This window comes from Aptenodytes patagonicus, chromosome 2, assembly GCF_965638725.1.
Source record: "Aptenodytes patagonicus chromosome 2, bAptPat1.pri.cur, whole genome shotgun sequence".
Taxonomy (NCBI): domain Eukaryota; kingdom Metazoa; phylum Chordata; class Aves; order Sphenisciformes; family Spheniscidae; genus Aptenodytes; species Aptenodytes patagonicus.
The window spans coordinates 167,659,194-167,681,409 of record NC_134950.1 but is presented as its reverse complement, the minus strand read 5'-3'; the positions used below and the strand labels follow the sequence as shown (position 1 = coordinate 167,681,409).

Here is a 22,216-nt window from a genome sequence, read left to right as displayed (position 1 = left end):
GAAGGGCAACGAAGCTGGTGAGGGGTCTGGAGAACAAGTCTTATGAGGAGTGGCTGAGGGAACTGGGGTTGTTTAGCCTGGAGAAAAGGAGGCTCAGGGGAGACCTTATTGCTCTCTACAACTACCTGAAAGGAGGTTGTAGCGAGGTGGGGGTCGGTCTCTTCTCCCAAGTAACAAGCAATAGGACAAGAGAAAATGGCCTCAAGTTGTTCCAGGGGAGGTTTAGATTGGATGTGAGGAAAAATTTCTTCACCGAAAGGGTTGTCAAGCATTGGAACAGGCTGCCCGGGGAAGTGGTTGAGTCCCCATCCCTGGAGGTATTTAAAAGACGTGTAGATGTGGTGCTTAGGGACATGGTTTAGTGGTGGACTTGGCAGTGTTAGGTTAACGGTTGGACTTGATGATTCTAAAGGTCTTTTCCAACCTAAACAATTCTGATTCTATGAAATGCAAAAACTAAAAAGCATCAGTCTCTTGAAATGCTGACAGCTGAGGCAGAGTCTTGGACATTGTCAAGAATCAGAGTAGGGTGAGTCTGGGAGGTCAGATGATAGGAGCTTTAACTACTATAGCAGGACAGGTTAAAAGCAGGAAAGAATCAGTGAAGACAAAGAATCGGAGTCAAGGTTCAAAAGAAACAAGTAACCTTCAATACTTCCATTACCTCATGTACAACAGCACATAGCTAAAGTGGCTTCAAAAAAGCATTTCAGGAGGATGGCCAAATTCATCAGCCAGTATCATACTAACTTTAGAATGAGAGATTCAGAAGGCCTGTACTCTTTCCCCAGTTCAGCCACTAGCTTACTGGATGAATTCTTGGGATAAGCACTTTGACATCTGTTTGTCTGTTACCCGCCCTGTAAAATGGTAATGATACTTGCCTCTTTTGCAAAGCACAGATCTATTAATAGGAAATGGCACATAAATGATAGTAGTAGTAGTAGTAGTAGTTGTAGTAGTAGTAGTAGTAGTATCTTTAAAATTCTTCAGATGAGAATGCAGATGATTTTTCTCTTTTGTTGCTGTTAGTCTCTTAAATGATCTGGTATAAATACGAGGAGCATCTGTTTCTACTTTTAACATCACAGTAAGTTTTAAAAAGAGCATTTCATCATTCAAAGTTTTTTCACCTGCAATTTTAATATGGCATTTAGGCCAAAGACTCTGACCGAAAAGCAGGGACTTTCTCACCCATGACTGCTATGATTGGTCCTGCCCACTTCTGTACCTCACCCCTTTCTCTGCGGTCTTGTCCCTGCTGCAGAAACAACTCAGCTTCCATGAGACTACTGCTGAACTGCTGCACACTGCAGCCCAGCGAACAGAGGAAAACCTGCACCAATTTTATGTGGGCTGACCAGATTTTGGAAATGTTTCTATTGCTTTAAAAGTTCTAAAAAACCCCAGGAGACCTAAAATCTCAATTTAGGTCTCTTAGTTAAATGTGTAAGATCAGATGGAATTAATATAGCTTAAATGAGGGCTTAGCACAAAGGAAAGAAATCCAAAGATGTGTAACTTGCCAAAGTCCAAAGAATTGGACTTTTAAGTTTTTTGCACTAAAATACGGAATCTCACTATGAAACTAAATGTTTGCATATGAATTAGACTGAATGAATCCATCTGTCATTGTGAAACAATTTGCAACAAGTAATTACACTACAAAACATATACTGAGCATGGTGATATGTTAGGACTAAGAGTGATGATTAGACATTAACAATTCCAGACAAATTACATGAAGCACACGTTTTTCCAATCAGCAAAGATAACACATTCGGCATGATCCACCGAAAGAGATTATTAGATCAGCAACAGAGGGATTCTTCAGGCAAACACTGGGGAAAAAGGGACTGATCATTTTGTTCTGATTTGCTACTGTTGAAGTTTGACAGAAGGATTAATTCAGTTCTCACACCCTCATGATATTTTCAACTCAGAAGACATGCCAAGGAAATTGTGGATTATATACAAATACTCCACATATTAGACAAGGGAGATAAAACGGTATAGAAATCTTTCTCTATGTGGATTTACTGCATCTAGCCTGGAATCTTGCATATCTCTTCCTAAATGCGTTGGTAAGTTGGAAGGAGTCTGGACTAGAGCAATAAAAATAAGCTTTGGACAGGATGTACTGATGAAAAAGGGAGGAACTGTTACATCAGCTTGCAAATGTCTAGCGGATGGGGATGAATTGTTTAGGGGGCAGGTTGGATTAGAAGTAAGAATGATAATCAGAGGAAACTAAGTAAATGAACAGTCAGATTTAATATTAGTACATCCAAAGCACAAGCTGTTTAGTAGATATTAGAATCTCCACATTTGCAGGTACCTGCACATCTGTATTTGCACTTCCTCATATTTTAAAGTAGAGACGCGTGAGAAAAAAGGTAAGCTCACAGTTACATGCACTACAATCAACTAATAAATGGCCATCTGAACAGAAAGGCAGGAACTTCATGGATGCAGATTTTTAAAAGAAAGCCTATTATATAACAGGACATAAAAATATCCTGAATTATCCCCTAAGAGATTGGCTGGATATGACCTAAAGGGAGTTTTCCAACTCGAATGTCTATGATTCACCATATATCACGCTCAGGATTTTCTTACTCCTGGAAACAAAAAACAAAACAACCAAAAATGACAGTCCTTTTCCATCACTGGTTTCAGTTACCATCCTCATAGCCACAATGTAATTGGATGCTGAATCTACTTACCAAAACACTGACAGGAAGAAAAGAGTCAGTTTGAAAGACTTACAGGCAAATTCTATTCTCAGTTCCGCTACTGCAAACTATCAGTGACATTTTTTCTAAATTGTTCTAAACTTTTATCTTTGTAACAGAAAGCAGAATCTGGCCCCTCATGCTGAAGCCACACTGGAGACTCCCCTGACTCGAGGCCAAAGTCCACCAGAATCCGACTTTTGTCCTAGTCCTAAGGCAGGCATTGCAGCATGCGCTGGGACGTACGAACTGAAATGCGGCGCACTCGCAGATGTTCTTAATAAGAAGCAAGACAATTTGTATCAGATGCCTAACTAGTGTAGACCAAAAAAAAAGGAAACTACATCTACTGGAGTTTCTATAACTGATTAAGAGACACTGGCTTGGAAAACAGATCACTGCTCATGAGTCCACCTCCCATGCAAGAGCACAGCAGTAGAAGAAACAGACCCCCTCCACCATATAATTTGCAGAATAAGTGGAAGACTCTGTCTGATTCTCTGGGTAACTTTTTATTTTATTTTTAGAGGGCAGATGGGAAAGAAATAGCTCTTACCTACACTGACCTCACTTACCATTTTGCCACTTAGAAGTCATATTCCTCACCAGAGAATGGAAAAAATGCTACAGTGGTGCATAACCATTTTTTGAGGTTTTAAATGTTACTTTGTTTATAGAAAAGGACAAGGAGCTTGAACTAGACACAGAAGCTAATTTATTCTTAGTCCAGTTTGTTCTGAATTAATCTGATTTGGATACACTGATATGGATACACTGATATGTTGTCTTGACTTGGCAAGGCCAAGTGCAAGGTCCTGCACCTGGGTCGGGGCAACCCCCGGTATCAATACAGGCTGGGGATGAAGGGATGGAGAGCAGCCCTGCCCAGAAGGACTTGGGGGTACTGGGGGATGAAAAGCTGGACATGAGCCAGCAATGGGCGCTCGCAGCCCAGAAGGCCAATCGTATCCTGGGCTGCATCAAAAGCAGCATGGCCAGCAGGTCGAGGGAGGGGATTCTGCCCCTCTGCTCTGCTCTGGTGAGACCCCACCTGGAGCACTGCGTCCAGCTCTGGAGCCCTCAGCATAAGAAAGACATGGACCTGTTGGAGCGGGTCCAGAGGAGGGTCACAAAAATGATCAGGGGGATGGAACACCCCTCCTCTGAAGAAAGGCTGAGAGAGTTGGGGTTGTTCAGCCTGGAGAAGAGAAGGCTTCGGGGAGACCTTAGTGCAGCCTATCAGTACTTCAAGGGGGCTTAGAGAAAAGATGGCAGCAAACTTTTTAGCAGGGCCTGTTGTGACAGGACAAGGGGGAATGGCTTTAAACTAAAGGGGGGGAGATTCAGACTAGGTATAAGGAAGAAATGTTTTACGCTGAGGGTGGTGAAACACTGGCACAGGTTGCCCAGAGAGGTGATGGATGCCCCATCCCTGGCAACACTCGAGGTCAGGCTGGACGGGGCTCTGAGCAACCTGATGTAGTTGAAGATGTCCCTGCCCACGGCAGGGGGGTTGGACTAGATGACCTTTAGAGGTCCCTTCCAACCCAAACTATTCTAGGATTCTGTGACTGAATTTAAGCCTTATTATAATCTTGTGAATAATGTAAAGCATTGCGTTAATTAAAAATATCAAAAATTATAATTTGGGAGCAGTGGAAAAATGTAACTGACTTTAGCCATATGGGAAAGTTACAAATCAAGCTTTGTTTTCAGTCACACTTTTATATTAGGTCACTACAAACAACCTCTTTGCTAATCACTTTCAGATTTTTATAGAGGCGCTGACTGCAAATCCAGATGGGACCATTATCATTATCTAATCTAGCATCTAACATGAATAAGAGAATTTCAGATAATATCCTTGCATCAAACACAAGATTGTCTGTTAAAGATAGAACATGTCTTTAGGAAAGATGTCCATCTTTATGACAATGTTGATGGAGAACCAATGAAATCGTTATACAATTTTTTCCAGAGGTAAATTAATGGCTGTCACTTTGAAATTTTTGATCTATCTTTCAGTTTTCATGATGACTACAATTAAAATACTAATTTCAAAGACGTGTTGAAGGGAACATTCCCATTATATTGACAGTTATTTTAATTGTCTATTATTTTTTTCACTGCTAATACAGCAGTATAACAACGAGCACAACTAAGAAAAGGCGACGGGTGATAGTAGTAGGCAACTCTCTTCTGAGAGGTACGGAGGCACCCGTTTACTGACCTGACGCACTCTCTAGAGAGGTGTGCTGCTTACCAGGGGCTCACATCAGGGATGTCACCGAGAGACTACCAAGCCTCGTACAGTCCACTGACTATTATCCCATTCTTTCACGTGGGCACCAGTGATACAGCCAGGAGCAGTCTGAGGAGTATCAAGAAGGACTACAGAGCCCTGGGAGCGGCGGTAAGGGACTCGGGAGCATAGGTAGTTTTTTCATCAATCCTGCTGGTCAAAGGGAAGGGGTTTGAAAGGGCCAGTCAAATCTGGCGAGTCAACAAATTGTTACAGGACTGGTGCCACAGCCGGCTACTTAGACCATGGACTCGCTTTGGGAAACCTGGTCTACTGGGGGCTGATGGGGTCCATCTGTCAGAGAAGGGGAAGAGCGTCTTCAGTCATAGGCTTGCCAAGCTGGCGAAGTGGGCTTTAAACTAAAGTTGCCAGGAGAGGGGAACCTCAATCCATCCCACTTCTACCAGTTTGATGCCAGTGCCAGCAACAGGTGCCCAGAGCCTGGAGAAGGATCACAGGTCAGCAGGAGAGCGCTTGAAGAGCAGCACAAAGGAATTCCAGCCACTCCAGCCAGTAAGACAGCTTCATCGGGGGCCCAACTTAAATGCCTCTATGCAAACGCACATAGCATGGGGAATAAACAAGAGGAGTTAGAGACGTGCGCACGCCTGCAGGGCTACGACCTTATTGGCATCACGGAGACGTGGTTGGATGGCTCCTATGATTGGTGTGTTGGGATGGAGGGATACAGGCTCTTTAGGAAGGACAGGCAGGGGAGACGAGGAGGGGGTGTCGCCCTCTATGTCAATGACCAGCTGGAGTGCACGGAGCTCTGCCTGGGGATGGACGAGGAGCCGACCGAGAGCTTATGGGTCAGGATTAAAGGGAAGGCAGGGACAAGTGCCATTACGGTGGGGGTCTGCTACAGGCCACCTGACCAGGAAGACCGAGCGGATGAGGGCCTCTACAGACAGACAGGAGCAGCCTCACGCTCACAAGCCCTGGTCCTCATGGGGGACTTCAAACACCCCGATATCTGGTGGAGGGACAACACAGCAGAGCATAAGCAATCCGGGAGGTTCCTGGAATGCATCGATGATAACTTCCTTCTCCAGGTGGTAGAGGAGCCAACGAGGAGAGGTGCTATGCTGGACCCTGTTCTCACCAACAAGGAGGGGCTGGTGAGGAATGTGAAGCTCAAGGGCAGCCTGGGCTGCAGTGACCACAAAATGGTGGAGTTCAAGATCCTGAGGGCACCAAGGAGGGCGCACAGCAAGCTCACTACCCTGGACTTCACGAGAGCAGACTTTGGCCTCTTCAGGGATCTGTTTGGTGGAGTGCCATGGGCCAAAGCCCTGGAGGGAAGAGGGGCCCAAGAAAGCTGGGTAATATTCAAGGATCACCTCCTCCAACCTCAGGAGCGATGCATCCCAACAAAGAGACAGTCCGGCAAAAATTGCAGGAGGCCTGCATGGATGAACAAGGAGCTCCTGGACAAACTCCAACACAAAAAGGAAGCCTACAGAGGGTGGAAGCAAGGACAGGTAGCCTGGGAGGAATACAGAGAAATTGTCTGAGCAGCCAGGGATCAGGTTAGGAAAGTGAAAGCCCTGATAGAATTAAATCTGGCCAGGGACATCAAGGGCAACAAGAAAAGATTCTATAGGTACATTGGGGATAAAAGGAAGACTAGAGAAAATGTGGGCCCTCTCCGGAATGAAATGGGAGAACTGGTTACCCGGGACACAGAGAAGGTGGAGGTACTCAATGACTTTTTTGCCTCGGTCTTCACCGGCAAATGCTCTAGCCTCACCGCCCAAGCTGAAGAAGGCAAAGGCAGGGACTGGGAGAATGAAGAGCCGCCCACTGTCGGAGAACATCAGGTCTGAGACCATCTAAGGCACCTAAAGGTGCACAAGTCCATGGGACACGATGAGATCCATCTGCGGGTTCTGAGGGAACTGGCGGATGAAGTTGCTAAGCCACTATCCATCGTATTTGAGAAGTCGTGGCAGTCCGGTGAAGTTCCCGCTGACTGGAAAAGGGGAAACATAACCCCCATTTTTAAAAAGGGAAAAAAGGAAGACCTGGGGAACTACAGGCCAGTCAGTCTCAGCTCTGTGCCTGGCAAGATCATGGAGCAGATCCTCCTGGAAACTATGCTAAGGCACATGGAAAATAAGGAGGTGATTGGTTGACAGCCAGCATGGCTTCACTAAGGGCAAATCATGCCTGACAAATTTGGTGGCCTTCTATTACGGGGTTACAGCATTGGTAGATAAGGGAAGAGCAACTGATGTCATATACCTGGACTTGTGCAAGCTGACTTGTAGTCAGCTGAACATCTTTCAACTCCACAGACTTCACTGAGCAAGTCCTAGTTCACGTATACAGAGCTATACAGTAGCCACTTAAATAGAAGTGTGTTAGTCTGTAAGCTGACTCCCACTTCAGGTGATCAGTTAGAAAATGACACAGGCATGTAAGATTTGAGATGCTGTAGACTACCCAAGTCATTTACCAAGGGGTGGCAGCTGTGACACAGAACCTGCATCCAGAAGGGAGGCCACGCTTTGCCTTGGAGCGGCTAAAACAGTGCTAGATGCCTCTGAGTGAGCAACTGAATCAAGCCCATAATGTCTTAGCTGCTATACTCACTCCAAGCCAATTTTAAATTTAATTGTTTCCTTTTTAATTAAAATCAGAAGAATGGAAAGCATACCTGACAAACATCATAGTGCTCGAAGAGAGACAGCAAACCAATATCACTGCGGCTTGTGATACCTTTCAAAATTGTGATATTGCCATTTCCAGAGTCCAGCTCTATCACATTGTTGAAAACATTGGACACAGCTTTGCCAGTCAAAAGCAAGTTCACCAATTCCTGTTTGTGACATGTTTAAAAAAAAAACCAAAAAAACCCAGAAGTTAAACATCTTGTCTCTACCAGACATCAGTACAAGATTGATTCAGGATTGATAAAGTTACACATGTACCAGACTCTTAATTTATGTGGTGGCTTTAAGTTTAGGGTTAGGATTAGGATTGCTTATAAAAATTCTTCCAGATATTTTGGGGAAAGTCTACTCCCAAAGTAAAATGAGGAAATATTTGCGGAGTTTTCAATGTTCATCTTTCCAGAGGCAAACCACTGATAACCAATTTAGTCTTACGTCCAACTCTCAACCTTCTCATATTAGTGTTGTGGGGGTTTTGTTAAATTAAAACATTTTGTGTCCCTTTTTCTTTACAATGAAAGCTACAGCATGAATGATATAAATTAAAAGCCTGTACAGTACTACCTGATATTTCTGCATGTGCTTAGTGATGCATTTTGTATGTTGGACAAGATTTGTTACAAGATTTTTTCTTCTCACCGATTATTTCTGGACAAACTTAAGTCTCATTCAGTAAGACGTTCACCCATATGGCTTCACATCTGGTCCATATCACTAATATACTCATACTTACTATAGCAGATTTTTCATTATTTCCTCTCCAATTGAACTAGAAGTATGTCAGAGGCTAAATACATGTGAGAGGGTGTGTGTGTGTGCATATGCGCATGTGTGCATGATTGCACGTGAAGTTCAAGGAACAGAGACACTAGACATTTTGCTTAGCATAAGATCCCACAAGGGCCAGCTAGGATGCAACAGCATGTAACAATATCTAGCAGCAGACTGCGCTACAGCAATGAACCAGCTAACTATTAATAAATAACATATGTCAAGAAACATGAGGGGAAATAATAATAAGAAAGTTTCCAGAAAAAATAGTCCAAATTACCATGCCTGAAGACATGAATAACACTGGTATTGCCAGTTTGGATTTGATGTATGATTTTAAAAATACTGCATGTATTTATAGTCCTATGTTTCTCCTGAAGGACTCCCCAAAGTTTATAGGTTCTTACTGATGTTTTTAGGACTACTAATCCACCAGTGATGTTCCACCACCTTCTTGAGGAATCACCATGTGACCACAGTATAAAAGTCTTCTAGCAATAGTACAAGAGAAGAACATGAAGCTTGCCTTTTGCAGCCAAAATGGCAGTACGTTTAATAGCTGTGGACCATATTCAGACCACACAACTGCCCATGTCCCAGCTTTGGGGGAATCCATGTCCCAGAATTTTGGGATCTACATTCCACCTAGGTGTCCAAGGCAAAGCGTTTCCAACTGAGTGGATGCCTCCACAGGCCTAGAGCCAGTGGGAGACATTTGGTTCAGGACACGAGCTGGAGTTTAGAGTACATAAAGTTGTGGTCCTAAAAGTCAGACAGCAATTCAAACTGCTTATTTTCAAGCACCACATGTCTTTTAGACACACCTATAATAAGTCAGTGTCTCCGGTTTGAAGTACCAGTTAGCTTCAGTCAGCATCACCTCAGTTAGCTGGGCAGTGACCGTTTACAGAGGAGCTGTACGATCAGACATGCAACCTCAGTCACCTTTCTGAAATGGCAGGGAGGAAACACAGTTTGCAGTCTCAGCAGTATCTCAGCACTAAAATCAACTAGGGAGTTCAAAAGAGGCAGACAAAAGGAGTATGAGCAAATGCACACACAGGTACAGACACACGCAGACCAGAATACCAGGCCAAAAAGCAAAGGCTCTGAAAGCAAAGACAGCAATATGCCAAAACACAATGAAAAAAGAATAAAGGATGAAGGTGCTTGACATTATGGTGAAAAAGGAAAAATATAAGGAACCTAAAATAAGCAATGCCACCTCTTCCCAGAGGTCAGTTCACAGCTCTGCATGCAGAAGCGTAGGACACCCCCAAGACCGCACACTTAACTTACCTGAGTACAATAGCCATGGCTGCCAATCAATCGGTTTGTAAGCACATCAAAATCATTGCGCACCCTGAAAAGGAGTGGAGAACACAATTAAACTAGGAGTGAAGAATACAAGTAAATTGAAATACATTTGCTTCTTTTCATTAGACTTAACGCCTCTAAATCTTGGGGAAAACCAACCCAAACTGTTTCCCGACCATAAATATAGCTCTACGTTTTGGAATCCTTTCAAAGTGATTCTTTGCATGGCAAAAAAAAAGTGTATACATAAACTAAACCTGTGGCAAGCAACAGTTTGTTAGAGCTAGACTAAAGAAAATAGCTGTAGGGGAGAAAGAAGCCATTGTCACCACTAGTTAGAACTTTAGAAATTAGAACTACTGGACTACTTGTCTTACAGAATTACAGAATCACAGGATGGTTGAGGTTGGAAGGGATCTCTGGAAGTCACCTTGTCCAACCGCCCCCCACTCAAGCGGCCCGACCTAGAGCCAGTTGCCCAGGACCATGTCTAGACGTTTTTTTAATATCTCTAAGGAGGTAGACTCCACAACCTACCTGGGCAGCCTATTCCAGTACTCAGATAAGATGTTCTCACAAATGCATGCATTTGTCATTCCTATCATCAATACTTGGAATATATCCACAAACAGTAGATGATATAATCTATATACTATATTGTCCATGAAAGAGACGGAAAGGAAAGGAAAGGAAAGGAAAGGAAAGGAAAGGAAAGGAAAGGAAAGGAAAGGAAAGGAAAGGAAAGGAAAGGAAAGGAAAGGAAAGGAAAGGAAAGGAAAGGAAAGGAAAGGAAAAGAGAAAAGAGAAGAGAAGAGAAGAGAAGAGAAGAGAAGAGAAGAGAAGAGAAGAGAAGAGAAGAGAAGAGAAGAGAAGAGAAGAGAAGAGAAGAGAAGAGAAGAGAAGAGAAGAGAAGAGAGAAGAGAAGAGAAGAGAAGAGAAGAGAAGAGAAGAGAAGAGAAGAGAAGAGAAGAGAAGAGAAGAGAAGAGAAGAGAAGAGAAGAGGAGAGGAGAGGAGAGGAGAGGAGAGAAGAGAAGAGAAGAGAAGAGAAGAGAAGAGAAGAGAAGAGAAGAGAAGAGAAGAGAAGAGAAGAGAAGAGAAGAGAAGAGAAGAGAAGAGAAGAGAAGAGAAGAGAAGAGAAGAGAAGAGAAGAGAAGAGAAGAGAAGAGAAGAGAAGAGAAGAGAAGAGGAGAGGAGAGGAGAGGAGAGGAGAGGAGAGGAGAGGAGAGGAGAGGAGAGAAGAGAAGAGAAGAGAAGAGAAGAGAAGAGAAGAGAAGAGAAGAGAAGAGAAGAGAAGAGAAGAGAAGAGAAGAGAAGAGAAGAGAAGAGAAGAGAAGAGAAGAGAAGAGAAGAGAAGAGAAAAGAAAAGAGAAAAGAAAAGAAAAGAAAAGAAAAGAAAAGAAAAGAAAAGAAAAGAAAAGAAAAGAAAAGAAAAGAAAAGAAAAGAAAAGAAAAGAAAAGAAAAGAAAAGAAAAGAAAAGAAAAGAAAAGAAAAGAAAAGAAAAGAAAAGAAAAGAAAAGAAAAGAAAAGAAAAGAAAAGAAAAGAAAAGAAAAGAAAAGAAAAGAAAAGAAAAGAAAAGAAAAGAAAAGAAAAGAAAAGAAAAGAAAAGAAAAGAAAAGAAAAGAAAAGAAAAGAAAAAGGAAAAGAGAAAAAAAAAGACTCTAGGTGTACACTTTTATAATACCGCTGTGTGGTCCCTTCTTCTATTTTATGACATCAAAGAGAAAAGTCCGTGAAATTGCATTATTGATAATTATGGAGTAATATCTCCCCAAACTAAAGTTCCCTCTCCCATAACTCCTGGAATTATTGAATTAGTGATTGGTTGATGACCTAAAAAATAAAGGTTGTAACTGTGATCATTTTTATCCTGCAGAAATAATGTAATTGCAAACATTATTTTATACACAAATAAATGTCTAATCTAGTTTTGAGAAAAAACACTGTACTATATTCTTGGACAGCTATGGCAATAAACTCCACGGATTAATTCTATGGTTCATAAAAAAGCTATTTCCCTTCAGTATAAAATATGTCAATCTCAATTGCTTTGGCTACATCCTTATTTCGGAATTGCTACAAAGGTAGAGAGAATGCCTGAATGATCATCAATTAAAACTCAGTTATTCTACATACATCTGGCCTTCTCACTCTCATTTGACTTGTAAAATCTTCTATGGACCCAAATATTCATGTTTCCTGGCAATTAGCACAATTATTTAAAAAAAGAAAAGATTTTATTTATGATAAAGTAAGAGTTGAATTGATGTGATGTGGTTAGAGTAGAGCTAGCTAGAAATTTCCCTTCAACATTGCTATACATGCTCTGTTAAAAAAATGATTTCTTAAGTAAAAAGCTGGGACATTCCCTGTCTTCATCCCAAACTTTACATAATTATTTTCTCATGGGATTTCTTTGAATGCCAAAATCATAATGTAACATATAATTTATAAGATTTCCAGCCCTAATGATACTTAAAATCATTCAAATCAAGTCATAGCCATTGAATCACAATTGCCTTTTAAAAAAAAATATTTTAAAGATCATTTACAAGTTAGTCTCAATCATAACAAAGTGCCACAATAACATCTCTGGCTAGTGTGGAATCAAAGAAAAGACCACGGAAAGTGTGCCTGGGATATGGAAAATTCTCTCATGCAACATTGCAAGGAATGGATGAGGCGATAATAATCTTTGGATTTCGGCCATTTTTTAGTTTTAGAAACAGTTTCATCTTGAAAACGCCATAGCCTTGTTTGAAATGAGTAGACTATACAATATGCGTCAGTTAGGGACGATGGGACATACGACAAAGACAATAGGAGGAAGTTCTAATTTCATCTGTAGGTACAAACAATATGGGAGTTCAGAGGTGTATCTCAGATTTTCAAGATGAAGAACATCTGCCTTTCAAATCATCTCTGCTGATGAGGAAACAAACGTCAGGCATATAGCTACGAGATTTACACCTATTCTAAATGGTTTTAAGATTATTATTCATACCTGCCAAAGACTTACCAGCTTCTGTGCAGGTGTATTTATTGTGTTAGAATAAAAGGCATCAGCTTTTAAGTGCAAGTACACTTCATGCGTTGTAAAAATACCAGATAACGATAACACTGTGTTTTGTTTTCTGCCGGGCTGTGAAGACATTCATTGATGACAAGCAGATCTGAAGCATTTGTTCATTCTGGTGTCTTGGCTATCAGATGTCAAAACAGACGTAATGACTAAATCATTACTACTAATACCACTTTGTCCCTGCATGGAATTTTCCATTTATAGTTTTCAAATCACTTTAAAACAGAAAACCCCATTAATTTTATGCCAGGAGACTTTTAAGTATCCTGGTCATCATCAGACAATGAGTTAAAGGCTTGACTCCACCGAATCCCTCCTTCTTAATTTACAACCCAATGCTCTGCATGCTGCTTTGACAGAATCACAGGTCACTAAAAACACACTACCCAAGAGAACAGTGTTAATGGTAAATATTTCTTCCTCATGCTATATTATCAGTATTTCCCAGTGTCACAGCAATACATAATTCTAACTGGAGAGTGACCTAGGAGTATGTTGACTGCTGGCGCAGAACGGTGGTGTTTGCCTCACTTGGTAATACTGTAAAGTCTGTGAAAAAAACTATTCAATCAGAGAGCAAGATACTGATTTTTAAAATCTCCTTTTTTAATTTAAATTTTAAAATTTAAAACAAATACTTAAAATTAAGCACGCGTTAAAATATGCTTAAGCGCAATCTTCAGCAGGAATAATTTCCTGAGTTGATACAGAATCAAAAAGTTGACAAAGAGATCTGCCAGGTTTCAGATCACTCTGTAAGATCTCCCAGCTTTATTTTTATTTTCAGTTGTACTGTGTGGAAAGTAACGTGGCGTACGTCTGTACTGAAAGGAGGGAGAAGAGAGTTTGAATTCTCTATAGAGCGAGTGAAGCTGTGGCTTTGCAGCACAAAGGAACTCCAGCCAGTGAGACAGCTTCATCGGGGGCCCAACTTAAATGCCTCTATGCAAACACACATAGCATGGGGAATAAACAAGAGGAGTTAGAGACGTGCGCACGCCTGCAGGGCTACGACCTTATTGGCATCACGGAGACGTGGTCGGATGGCTCCTATGATTGGAGTGTTGGGATGGAGGGATACAGGCTCTTTAGGAAGGACAGGCAGGGGAGACGAGGAGGGGGTGTCGCCCTCTATGTCAATGACCAGCTGGAGTGCACGGAGCTCTGCCTGGGGATGGACGAGGAGCCGACCGAGAGCTTATGGGTCAGGATTAAAGGGAAGGCAGGGACAAGTGACATTACGGTGGGGGTCTGCTACAGGCCACCTGACCAGGAAGACCGAGCGGATGAGGGCCTCTACAGACAGACAGGAGCAGCCTCACGCTCACAAGCCCTGGTCCTCATGGGGGACTTCAAACACCCCGATATCTGGTGGAGGGACAACACAGCAGGGCATAAGCAATCCAGGAGGTTCCTGGAATGCATCGATGATAACTTCCTTCTCCAGGTGGTAGAGGAGCCAACGAGGAGAGGTGCTATGCTGGACCCTGTTCTCACCAACAAGGAGGGGCTGGTGAGGAATGTGAAGCTCAAGGGCAGCCTGGGCTGCAGTGACCACAAAATGGTGGAGTTCAAGATCCTGAGGGCACCAAGGAGGGCGCACAGCAAGCTCACTACCCTGGACTTCACGAGAGCAGACTTTGGCCTCTTCAGGGATCTGTTTGGTGGAGTGCCATGGGCCAAAGCCCTGGAGGGAAGAGGGGCCCCAAGAAAGCTGGGTAATATTCAAGGATCACCTCCTCCAACCTCAGGAGCGATGCATCCCAACAAAGAGACAGTCAGGCAAAAATTGCAGGAGGCCTGCATGGATGAACAAGGAGCTCCTGGACAAACTCCAACACAAAAAGGAAGCCTACAGAGGGTGGAAGCAAGGACAGGTAGCCTGGGAGGAATACAGAGAAATTGTCCGAGCAGCCAGGGATCAGGTTAGGAAAGCGAAAGCCCTGCCAGAATTAAATCTGGCCAGGGACATCAAGGGCAACAAGAAAAGAATCTATAGGTACGTATAGGTACTGTCGTGGCAGTCTGGTGAAGTTCCCACTGACTGGAAAAGGGAAAACATAACCCCCATTTTTAAAAAGGGACAAAAGGAAACCCGGGGAACTACAGGCCAGTCAGTCTCAGCTCTGTGCCTGGCAAGATCATGGAGCAGATCCTCCTGGAAGCTATGCTAAGGCACATGGAGGACAGGGAGGTGATTTGAGACAGCCAGCATGGCTTCACCAAGGGCAAGTCCTGCCTGGCCAACCTAGTGGCCTTCTATGATGGAGTGACTACATCAGTGGACACGGGAAGGGCTACAGATGTTGTCTATCTGGAGCTCTGTAAGGCCTTTGACACGGTCCCCCACAACAGCCTTCTCTCTAAACTGGATTTGATGGGTGCACTGTCCAGTAAAGGGTGAGGAATTGGTTAGGTGGTTGCATCCAGAGGGTAGTGGTCAATGGCTCAATGTCCAGATGGAGGTTGGTGACAAGTGGCATCCTGCAGGGGTACGTATTGGGACCAGTACTGTTTAATATCTTCATCAGTGATATAGACAGTGGGATCGAGTGCACCCTCAGCAAATTTGCAGATGACACCAAGCTGAGTGGTGCGGTCGACACGCCAGAGGGACGGGATGCCATCCAGAGGGACCTGGACAAGCTCGAGAAGTGGGCCCCTGTGAACCTCATGAGGTTTAACAAGGCCAAGGGCAAGGTCCTGCACCTGGGTCGGGGCAACCCCCAGCATCAATACAGGCTGGGGGATGAAGGGATTGAGAGCAGCCCTGCCCAGAAGGACTTGGGGGTACTGGGGGATGAAAAGCTGGACATGAGCCAGCAATGTGCGCTCGCAGCTCAAAAGGCCAATCGTCTCCTGGGCTGCATCCAAAGCAGCGTGGCCAGCAGGGCGAGGGAGGGGATTCTGCCCCTCTACTCTGCTCTGGTGAGACCCCACCTGGAGTCCTGCGTCCAGCTCTGGAGCCCTCAGCATAAGAAAGACACGGACCTGTTGGAGCGGGTCCAGAGGAGGGTCACAAAAATGATCAGGGGGATGGAACACCTCTCCTGTGAAGAAAGGCTGAGAGAGTTGGGGTTGTTCAGCCTGGAGAAGAGAAGGCTCCAGGGAGACCTTAGTGCAGCCTATCAGTACTTCAAGGGGGCTTAGAAAAAAGATGGCAGCAAACTTTTTAGCAGGGCCTGTTGCGACAGGACAAGGGGGAATGGCTTTAAACTAAAGGGGGGGAGATTTAGACCAGATATAAGGAAGAAATTTTTGACGCTGAGGGTGGTGAAGCACTGGCAGAGGTTGCCCAGAGAGGTGGTGGCTGCCCCATCCCTGGAAACATTCCAGGTCAGGTTGGACGGGGCTCTGAGCAACCTGATCTAGTTGAAGATGTCCCTGCCCACGGCAGGGGGGCTGGACTAGATGACCTTTAGAGGTCCCTTCCAACCCAAACTATTCTAGGATTCTATGATTCTGCTAAGGCAGAAGCAGCCTGTTGAGACGAGAGATAGCAGCAAATACACTCAGATTAATGTTCTTCCTAATGTGCATAAAGTCATAGTTTCAACTTTTGCTGTTTTTCAGTTTTTGCCCTGGGACCCCTGAATTGCTGAATTCTCCATTCAGCAGTGCTGGAATTGCTTAGTCCAGCTTTTCTGATATTTTGACAAAATGTGGACGTATTTTTATACGCTCACAGAACCTAAATAACGTGGCAAAACTCATCTCCACATAGTTTATTAATTTTGTACTGTTCTTTTTAAAAATATTTCTATTCAAATCTTTTTTTTTTTCCCCCATAACAGGGTGATCAGAGTGAGGTACCTATATACTAGGGCTCAACTTTCTTCTTGTTCAGCATGCAATCAAACATTTTTTTCTCACATTATTACCGCATAAAACAAACATCATTATGTGACAAAACCAATAGATGTGTAAGGCAGCTTCAGAGCAAATATCTACTTTATAGCAACTGGAGAAATCTCGTCATGACAGAAATCAACAAAATACATCTGGTGTGAATTATACATATTTTTTCATGTTTTCTAACGCTGCTGATTTTAGGGCAGGAATGCCTGAAATAGCCTTTCCAAAAAATATCATTACATATTATAAATCTCATTTTCTCCCCATGCTCCTGTTGGTGTTTCTGTGTAAATCTTCAGCCTTGTTGAAACTGTTAGTTTCAAGTTATAAATAATGTTTATTAAGGATGTAAAGTACTGAAGATGTATAGATGTTCTGAGCCAAACCTTTGACTGCTCTGAATTATCACAGCCATACTGACATAACTTGCTGACTTCAAGGTAGCCATGACAGTTCTTATTAGGAACCTGCCTCATGTTTTCAATTCATTCATCCATTCTGGGATATACAAATTATAAAAAAATATTCTAAGAGTTTAAGACAGATGGACAAAAATACCACAGTTAGAAGAAGCTGTAACGGCACTATAAACCTTAGCACTGATGGTGTCCTGATAAGATAAATTACAGTGATCTGTATGGACTCTACTGAAGTTTTAAAAGTACATAAATACAAATCCAAAATACAAATATTTTGAGCACTGTATGCTACAATATAACATAATCTGTTATCAGGTTAACTTTTTCTTAGCAAATAACACTGAGTTAGATAAATAAGACATTTTAAAAATGCTTCATACACCTTAATTTTCAATTTACTTGCAGGAAAACTGTTGCCAAGCCTTAAATGGAGAACATCTGAGCATTGAATATTAAATACAAAAGTCACTTACAAACTTTAACACTAGGAATAACTCCAGACTCAAAATATGAGTTAGTTCATGTCAGTTATTTACCCTAGATATCGTTTGGATTGATAGCGGAACAAAATAAAACAATATAAAACAAAAAATGGTGCATTCAAGTAAGCGCTAGCTGTTTTACAGTCCTTAACTCTGTGGCAAAGCTGTAATAGAAAATTGGTGACCTCATTTTGTTCATGGCAACAGACAGCTATATTAACAAACACACAATTACAAGTCTACTCCGAAAATAGAATTTGGGTTGGGAGGGAGAAAAACTCATCTTCAAGCATAAGGATTTCAAATAATTACAATGGGGATGTGGAAAATGACAGGATGGGTGACTGGCTTATTGTGTAAATGTTCCATAATATTTTTTTTTTATACTGGCACACTGCAAAGGTTTCAAATGAATGTGCAAAAAAGAAGGGAAGAGCCCTTCTGAAGAAAAAAAAAAAAAAAAAAAAGGATTGTTATTTGGGATTCAAACCAGTGAAAGCAAGGAAGTGGCTTCATTCTTAATTTATCACTTTTTTCACGTACCTGCTAATTTCACAAAGTTCTTAAAATGTACATGTACTCAGGTAATCATGCACATTTAATTCATCGGCTCTGCTGCTACAGGGTGCTAACTTACTCTAGAAAGTATTTATATTTCAGAGGGATAGATCTGATGTGACAAGTGATTAAACTATTGGCATATTCTACCCACTGTTTCATTTTTTAAAATAAATTATCTTTCTTATTGAATGCAATATGTCTTCCTAAGCGCAACACATTAAGCAAAGATACTAAAGCCGGATCTGCTTAACCATGTTGACCTTATATTTAGCAAACAGCTGAACAGTACACAGTATGACAGTAGACTGGCTGAAATTGGGCAAAAATATGATGGTGTTTTTGCTACTGTTCTATTTTGTAGTAGAATCACACTTATTCTTTCAAAGCTTTGGGGTCTTTTTAATAAATATACTTTATGCCCCTAAAATCAAAAGACTTCATTTCTAAAATGTTTCGATTTCCTGAAGGAAAGGGAAAAAACAAGATTGGGAAGATGACAAAGCTAATCAATCGCTAGGGATGGGCTTCATATCACTAATTTTTTTTATATCTAAAGATGGACACATAAACATCAGTTTGTCATTCTGGGTTTCTTTACATGTACATGGAGAGAAACTGGTACGTCCTGAACGTAATTTATGTGACCTTGCTTAGATAATTTGCAGAGTAGAGGAAGAAACTCTACTGGAAAATGTCTTTTCCCCATCTGATGAACATAAAGAAAAAGGGAGCCTGCCATGACTTGGGCATGGCCATCTAATTGCTATATACCAGGGACTGGACAGATAAATCACACTCACAAATATGCTGGCACTGCAGACAGGCTGAGTGTATTTTTTTTAGATGACAAGCTGAGAAATAAGGTTGCTATAGAAATGACAACACCCTGTAGCCAGCCTTGAAAAAAGACTCCTCAATTGGACAAGCCAATTAAAAGCAATGCATGAACACTTGGTTTCAAATAGTCACTTTGTTATAAATTTTAGCTCAACAGTAACAGAATTTGAGCATTTAGATATAGTGGAATCAGAGGAAGTTCAGACGGTCAGAAGAAACCACTGTCAAGATAGGGAGCAGCTTTCCTATAAGAAGAGACTACATAGACGAGGACCATTTCACTACAAAAGGACACAACTGATGGACTGCAACAGAAGTTCAAAAACTCCTCAATGGTAAGGAGATGACTAAGGAATATTTGCTCACTACTTTTCATAACATGAACTAGGCAACACTCTGTAGACTTATTGGGCAACCAGTTCAAGCAAACAAAAGGAAAATCTCTTTCGCAAAGTACAGTGGGGAACTCATTGCCACAGGATGTTGCGAAGGTCAAAAGAATTAAAGGGTTCAAAAAGGTTTTAGAAAAATTCATGGAGGATAGGTTCATAAAGGGCTAATAAACTCAGTGGTCCGGATACAACTGCCAGCTTAGGAAGTCTCTGAATTACTGACTATCGGAAACATGGAGAATATACCAGCAGAATAATTGCTCTATATTCACCCCATTTCTTATGCAGTTTCCTTCAGCAGCCACAGCTTTCCACTATCAAAGACAGGCTACTAAGCTAGATGGACCTTTCCTTTGATCCTATACGGACAGTCTTATGGAACTGAGGGGCAATTAAATCCACGTATCTCAGATACTTCTCAGAACAGAACTCTGTGTTTATATTAGCCATAGCGTGGATTACAGCCATATCACATACTGGGGTAAAGCAGAGTTGCGGAGAAGGGGAAGAAAGGAAGATGTTCTCTGCATCTGGCAGATAAAATCCAGCCATCCCAGTTACTCTCTTTCGCAGAAAACCATGTCTTAGTTGCTTTCTTGGCTTCCCGTACTTTTCTCAGTGGTAGCTTAGGAACCTGAAATCTAGTCACACTTTGACTAGATTTATTGAGTCACAGGCTAAGTGTACTGATACATTTTCATTTTGTACTAATACTAATTTGTACTAATGTTCTTTACATTAAATAACTCTTCTCAGTCCTTCTTGTTTACTTACAACTGCTACCCTCACATTTTTTAGACAATAGTTACATCCCCTCTCAAAATTTGTTTTTTATGCTAGCAAAGATAAAAAATTTTGTTCTTCTTTCATAAGGCAGATTTCTCATTTTCCTGGTCTTCCCTTTCCCTACGCTTCTCCCAGTTTTAATGGGTGTCCTGGTTTCGGCAGGGATAGAGTTAATTTCCTTCCTAGTAGCTGGTACAGTGCCGTGTTTTGGATTTAGGATGAGAACAAAGTTGATAACACACCCATGTTTTAGTTGTTGCTAGGTAATGCTTACACTAGCCAAGGACTTTTCAGCTTCCCATGCTCTACTGACTGAGCAGGCTGGAGGTGCACAAGGAGCCGGGAGGGGGCACAGCCAGGACAGCTGACCCCAACTGGCCACAGGGACATTCCATACCATGGGACGTCATGCTCAGTATATAAACTGGGGAAAGCTGGCCGGGGGGGCCGCTGCTCGGGGACTGGCTGGGCATCAGTCGGCGGGTGGTGAGCAATCGCATTGTGCATCACTTATTTTGTATATTTACTATTATTATTATTATTATTATTATTATTATTATTATTATTATTATTATTATTTTATTTCAATTATTAAACTGTTTTTATCTCAACCCACAAGTTTTTCTCACTTGTGCTCTTCCGATTCTCTCCCCCATCCCACCGGGGGGGGGGAGGGGGGGAAGTGAGCGAGCGGCTGCGTGGTGCTCAGTTGCCAACTGAGGTTAAACCACGACAATGTGTTAACCCAATTTGACATGGTATTTCAATGAGGACACATCAGTGCCTTGCACAATCTATTAATATTTCTTCACCTCCTAAAACAATTTATGCTGATACACCCTAAGAATATATCCAACGCTATTTTATAATGCTGGCTCAAAGTCACTGTGTGCTCCACTACTCTTCTCAACTCCACATCTTGCCATTTACAACTTACGAACCCCCACAGTACAGTAGTGACTGGTCTCTTTGCATGACCCTGTAGTTTCTGCAGTTAAAAGAAATTCTTTTTTTATTACCCTCACCATGAAGCTGAGCCAACTCTTTTTGTACAACATGATTCCTTCTCTGTATTGACAGTGCCTTTCAACTTTTGAGTCATCAATACATTTCATTAGCACACCATTCCCTTTTTCCAACACTACTGCAGGGAGTAAAAACTAAGTTTAATCCCAGACTGATCACTGAGGAACGCTATCAGTAACCTTCCCCACACTGATAACTTTCTTCTGAGTACCTTTCCTTTATCACCTTTACAATTCTTAAAAGATCTCTTATTTTCACATTAGAATATGACTTCTCATTTGGCATGATATCAAATACAAAAACCTCTTATTACCTCTCCATTAACTAACTTATATTCTGGGTTGGTTTTTTTTTCAGTTTAACTAACAATTCTCCATTTGGTACTATAATTGCATGCTTTACTGAAGTTCAGATAGAATTCATCTATTTCATTTCCCACTTTAAAAAAGCTGCTGTTATCAAAGTAGAATATTAGTTCAGTCTTGTATAACTTATCTTCAATAAAATCAGACTGCATTCCCTGCCATTTTCCATTTACCTCTGTAGTTAGTTACCCTCTTTTCAGAATTTTGCCTACAGCTTTTCAACCTGCTGAGATAAAGGCTAAGTTGCTTGGTCTGCTTTTCCATCTTTCTTAAATATAAGTATTGTCTGCTATTACACAGTTATATGTTGACCTCTATTGTGAAAAGTTATTAAGCATCATTGTCATTGTATCTGTGATTTTAGATGCTAGTTATTTCAGTATTTGGAGATGGAGAGCATCCACTTCTCCAGACTTACTGCACCAGAGATGCAAGGTTACTGTATATTTTAATGGGGCAAGTGGTATAGCACGACAAAGCATGTAAGCTTTTAGGATCAAGTCCATTCATAAAGTCTGACAAAGCAAGAGAGAGCTCAGAAGGTCTTGTATAAGTTTAGGAATGAGATCTAGGCAAAAAGATACCTGGTTTATTTTTTCCTTCACGTT

At 41.9% G+C, this 22,216-nt stretch overlaps 1 protein-coding gene across 3 annotated transcripts in view; it reads right to left on the bottom strand.

Moving 5' to 3' along the window:
• MINDY4 (MINDY lysine 48 deubiquitinase 4) overlaps positions 1–22,216 on the bottom strand; it is a 102,051-nt gene that overhangs the window by 24,273 nt on the left and 55,562 nt on the right. For all 3 annotated transcript variants that reach the window (XM_076332019.1, XM_076332021.1, XM_076332020.1), the window contains exons 14-15: positions 9,786–9,849; positions 7,700–7,861 (exon numbers count right to left, since the gene is read on the bottom strand). In XM_076332019.1, coding sequence (XP_076188134.1) covers positions 7,700–7,861; positions 9,786–9,849 — 226 coding nt within the window. The remainder of the gene's footprint in view (positions 1–7,699; positions 7,862–9,785; positions 9,850–22,216) is intronic.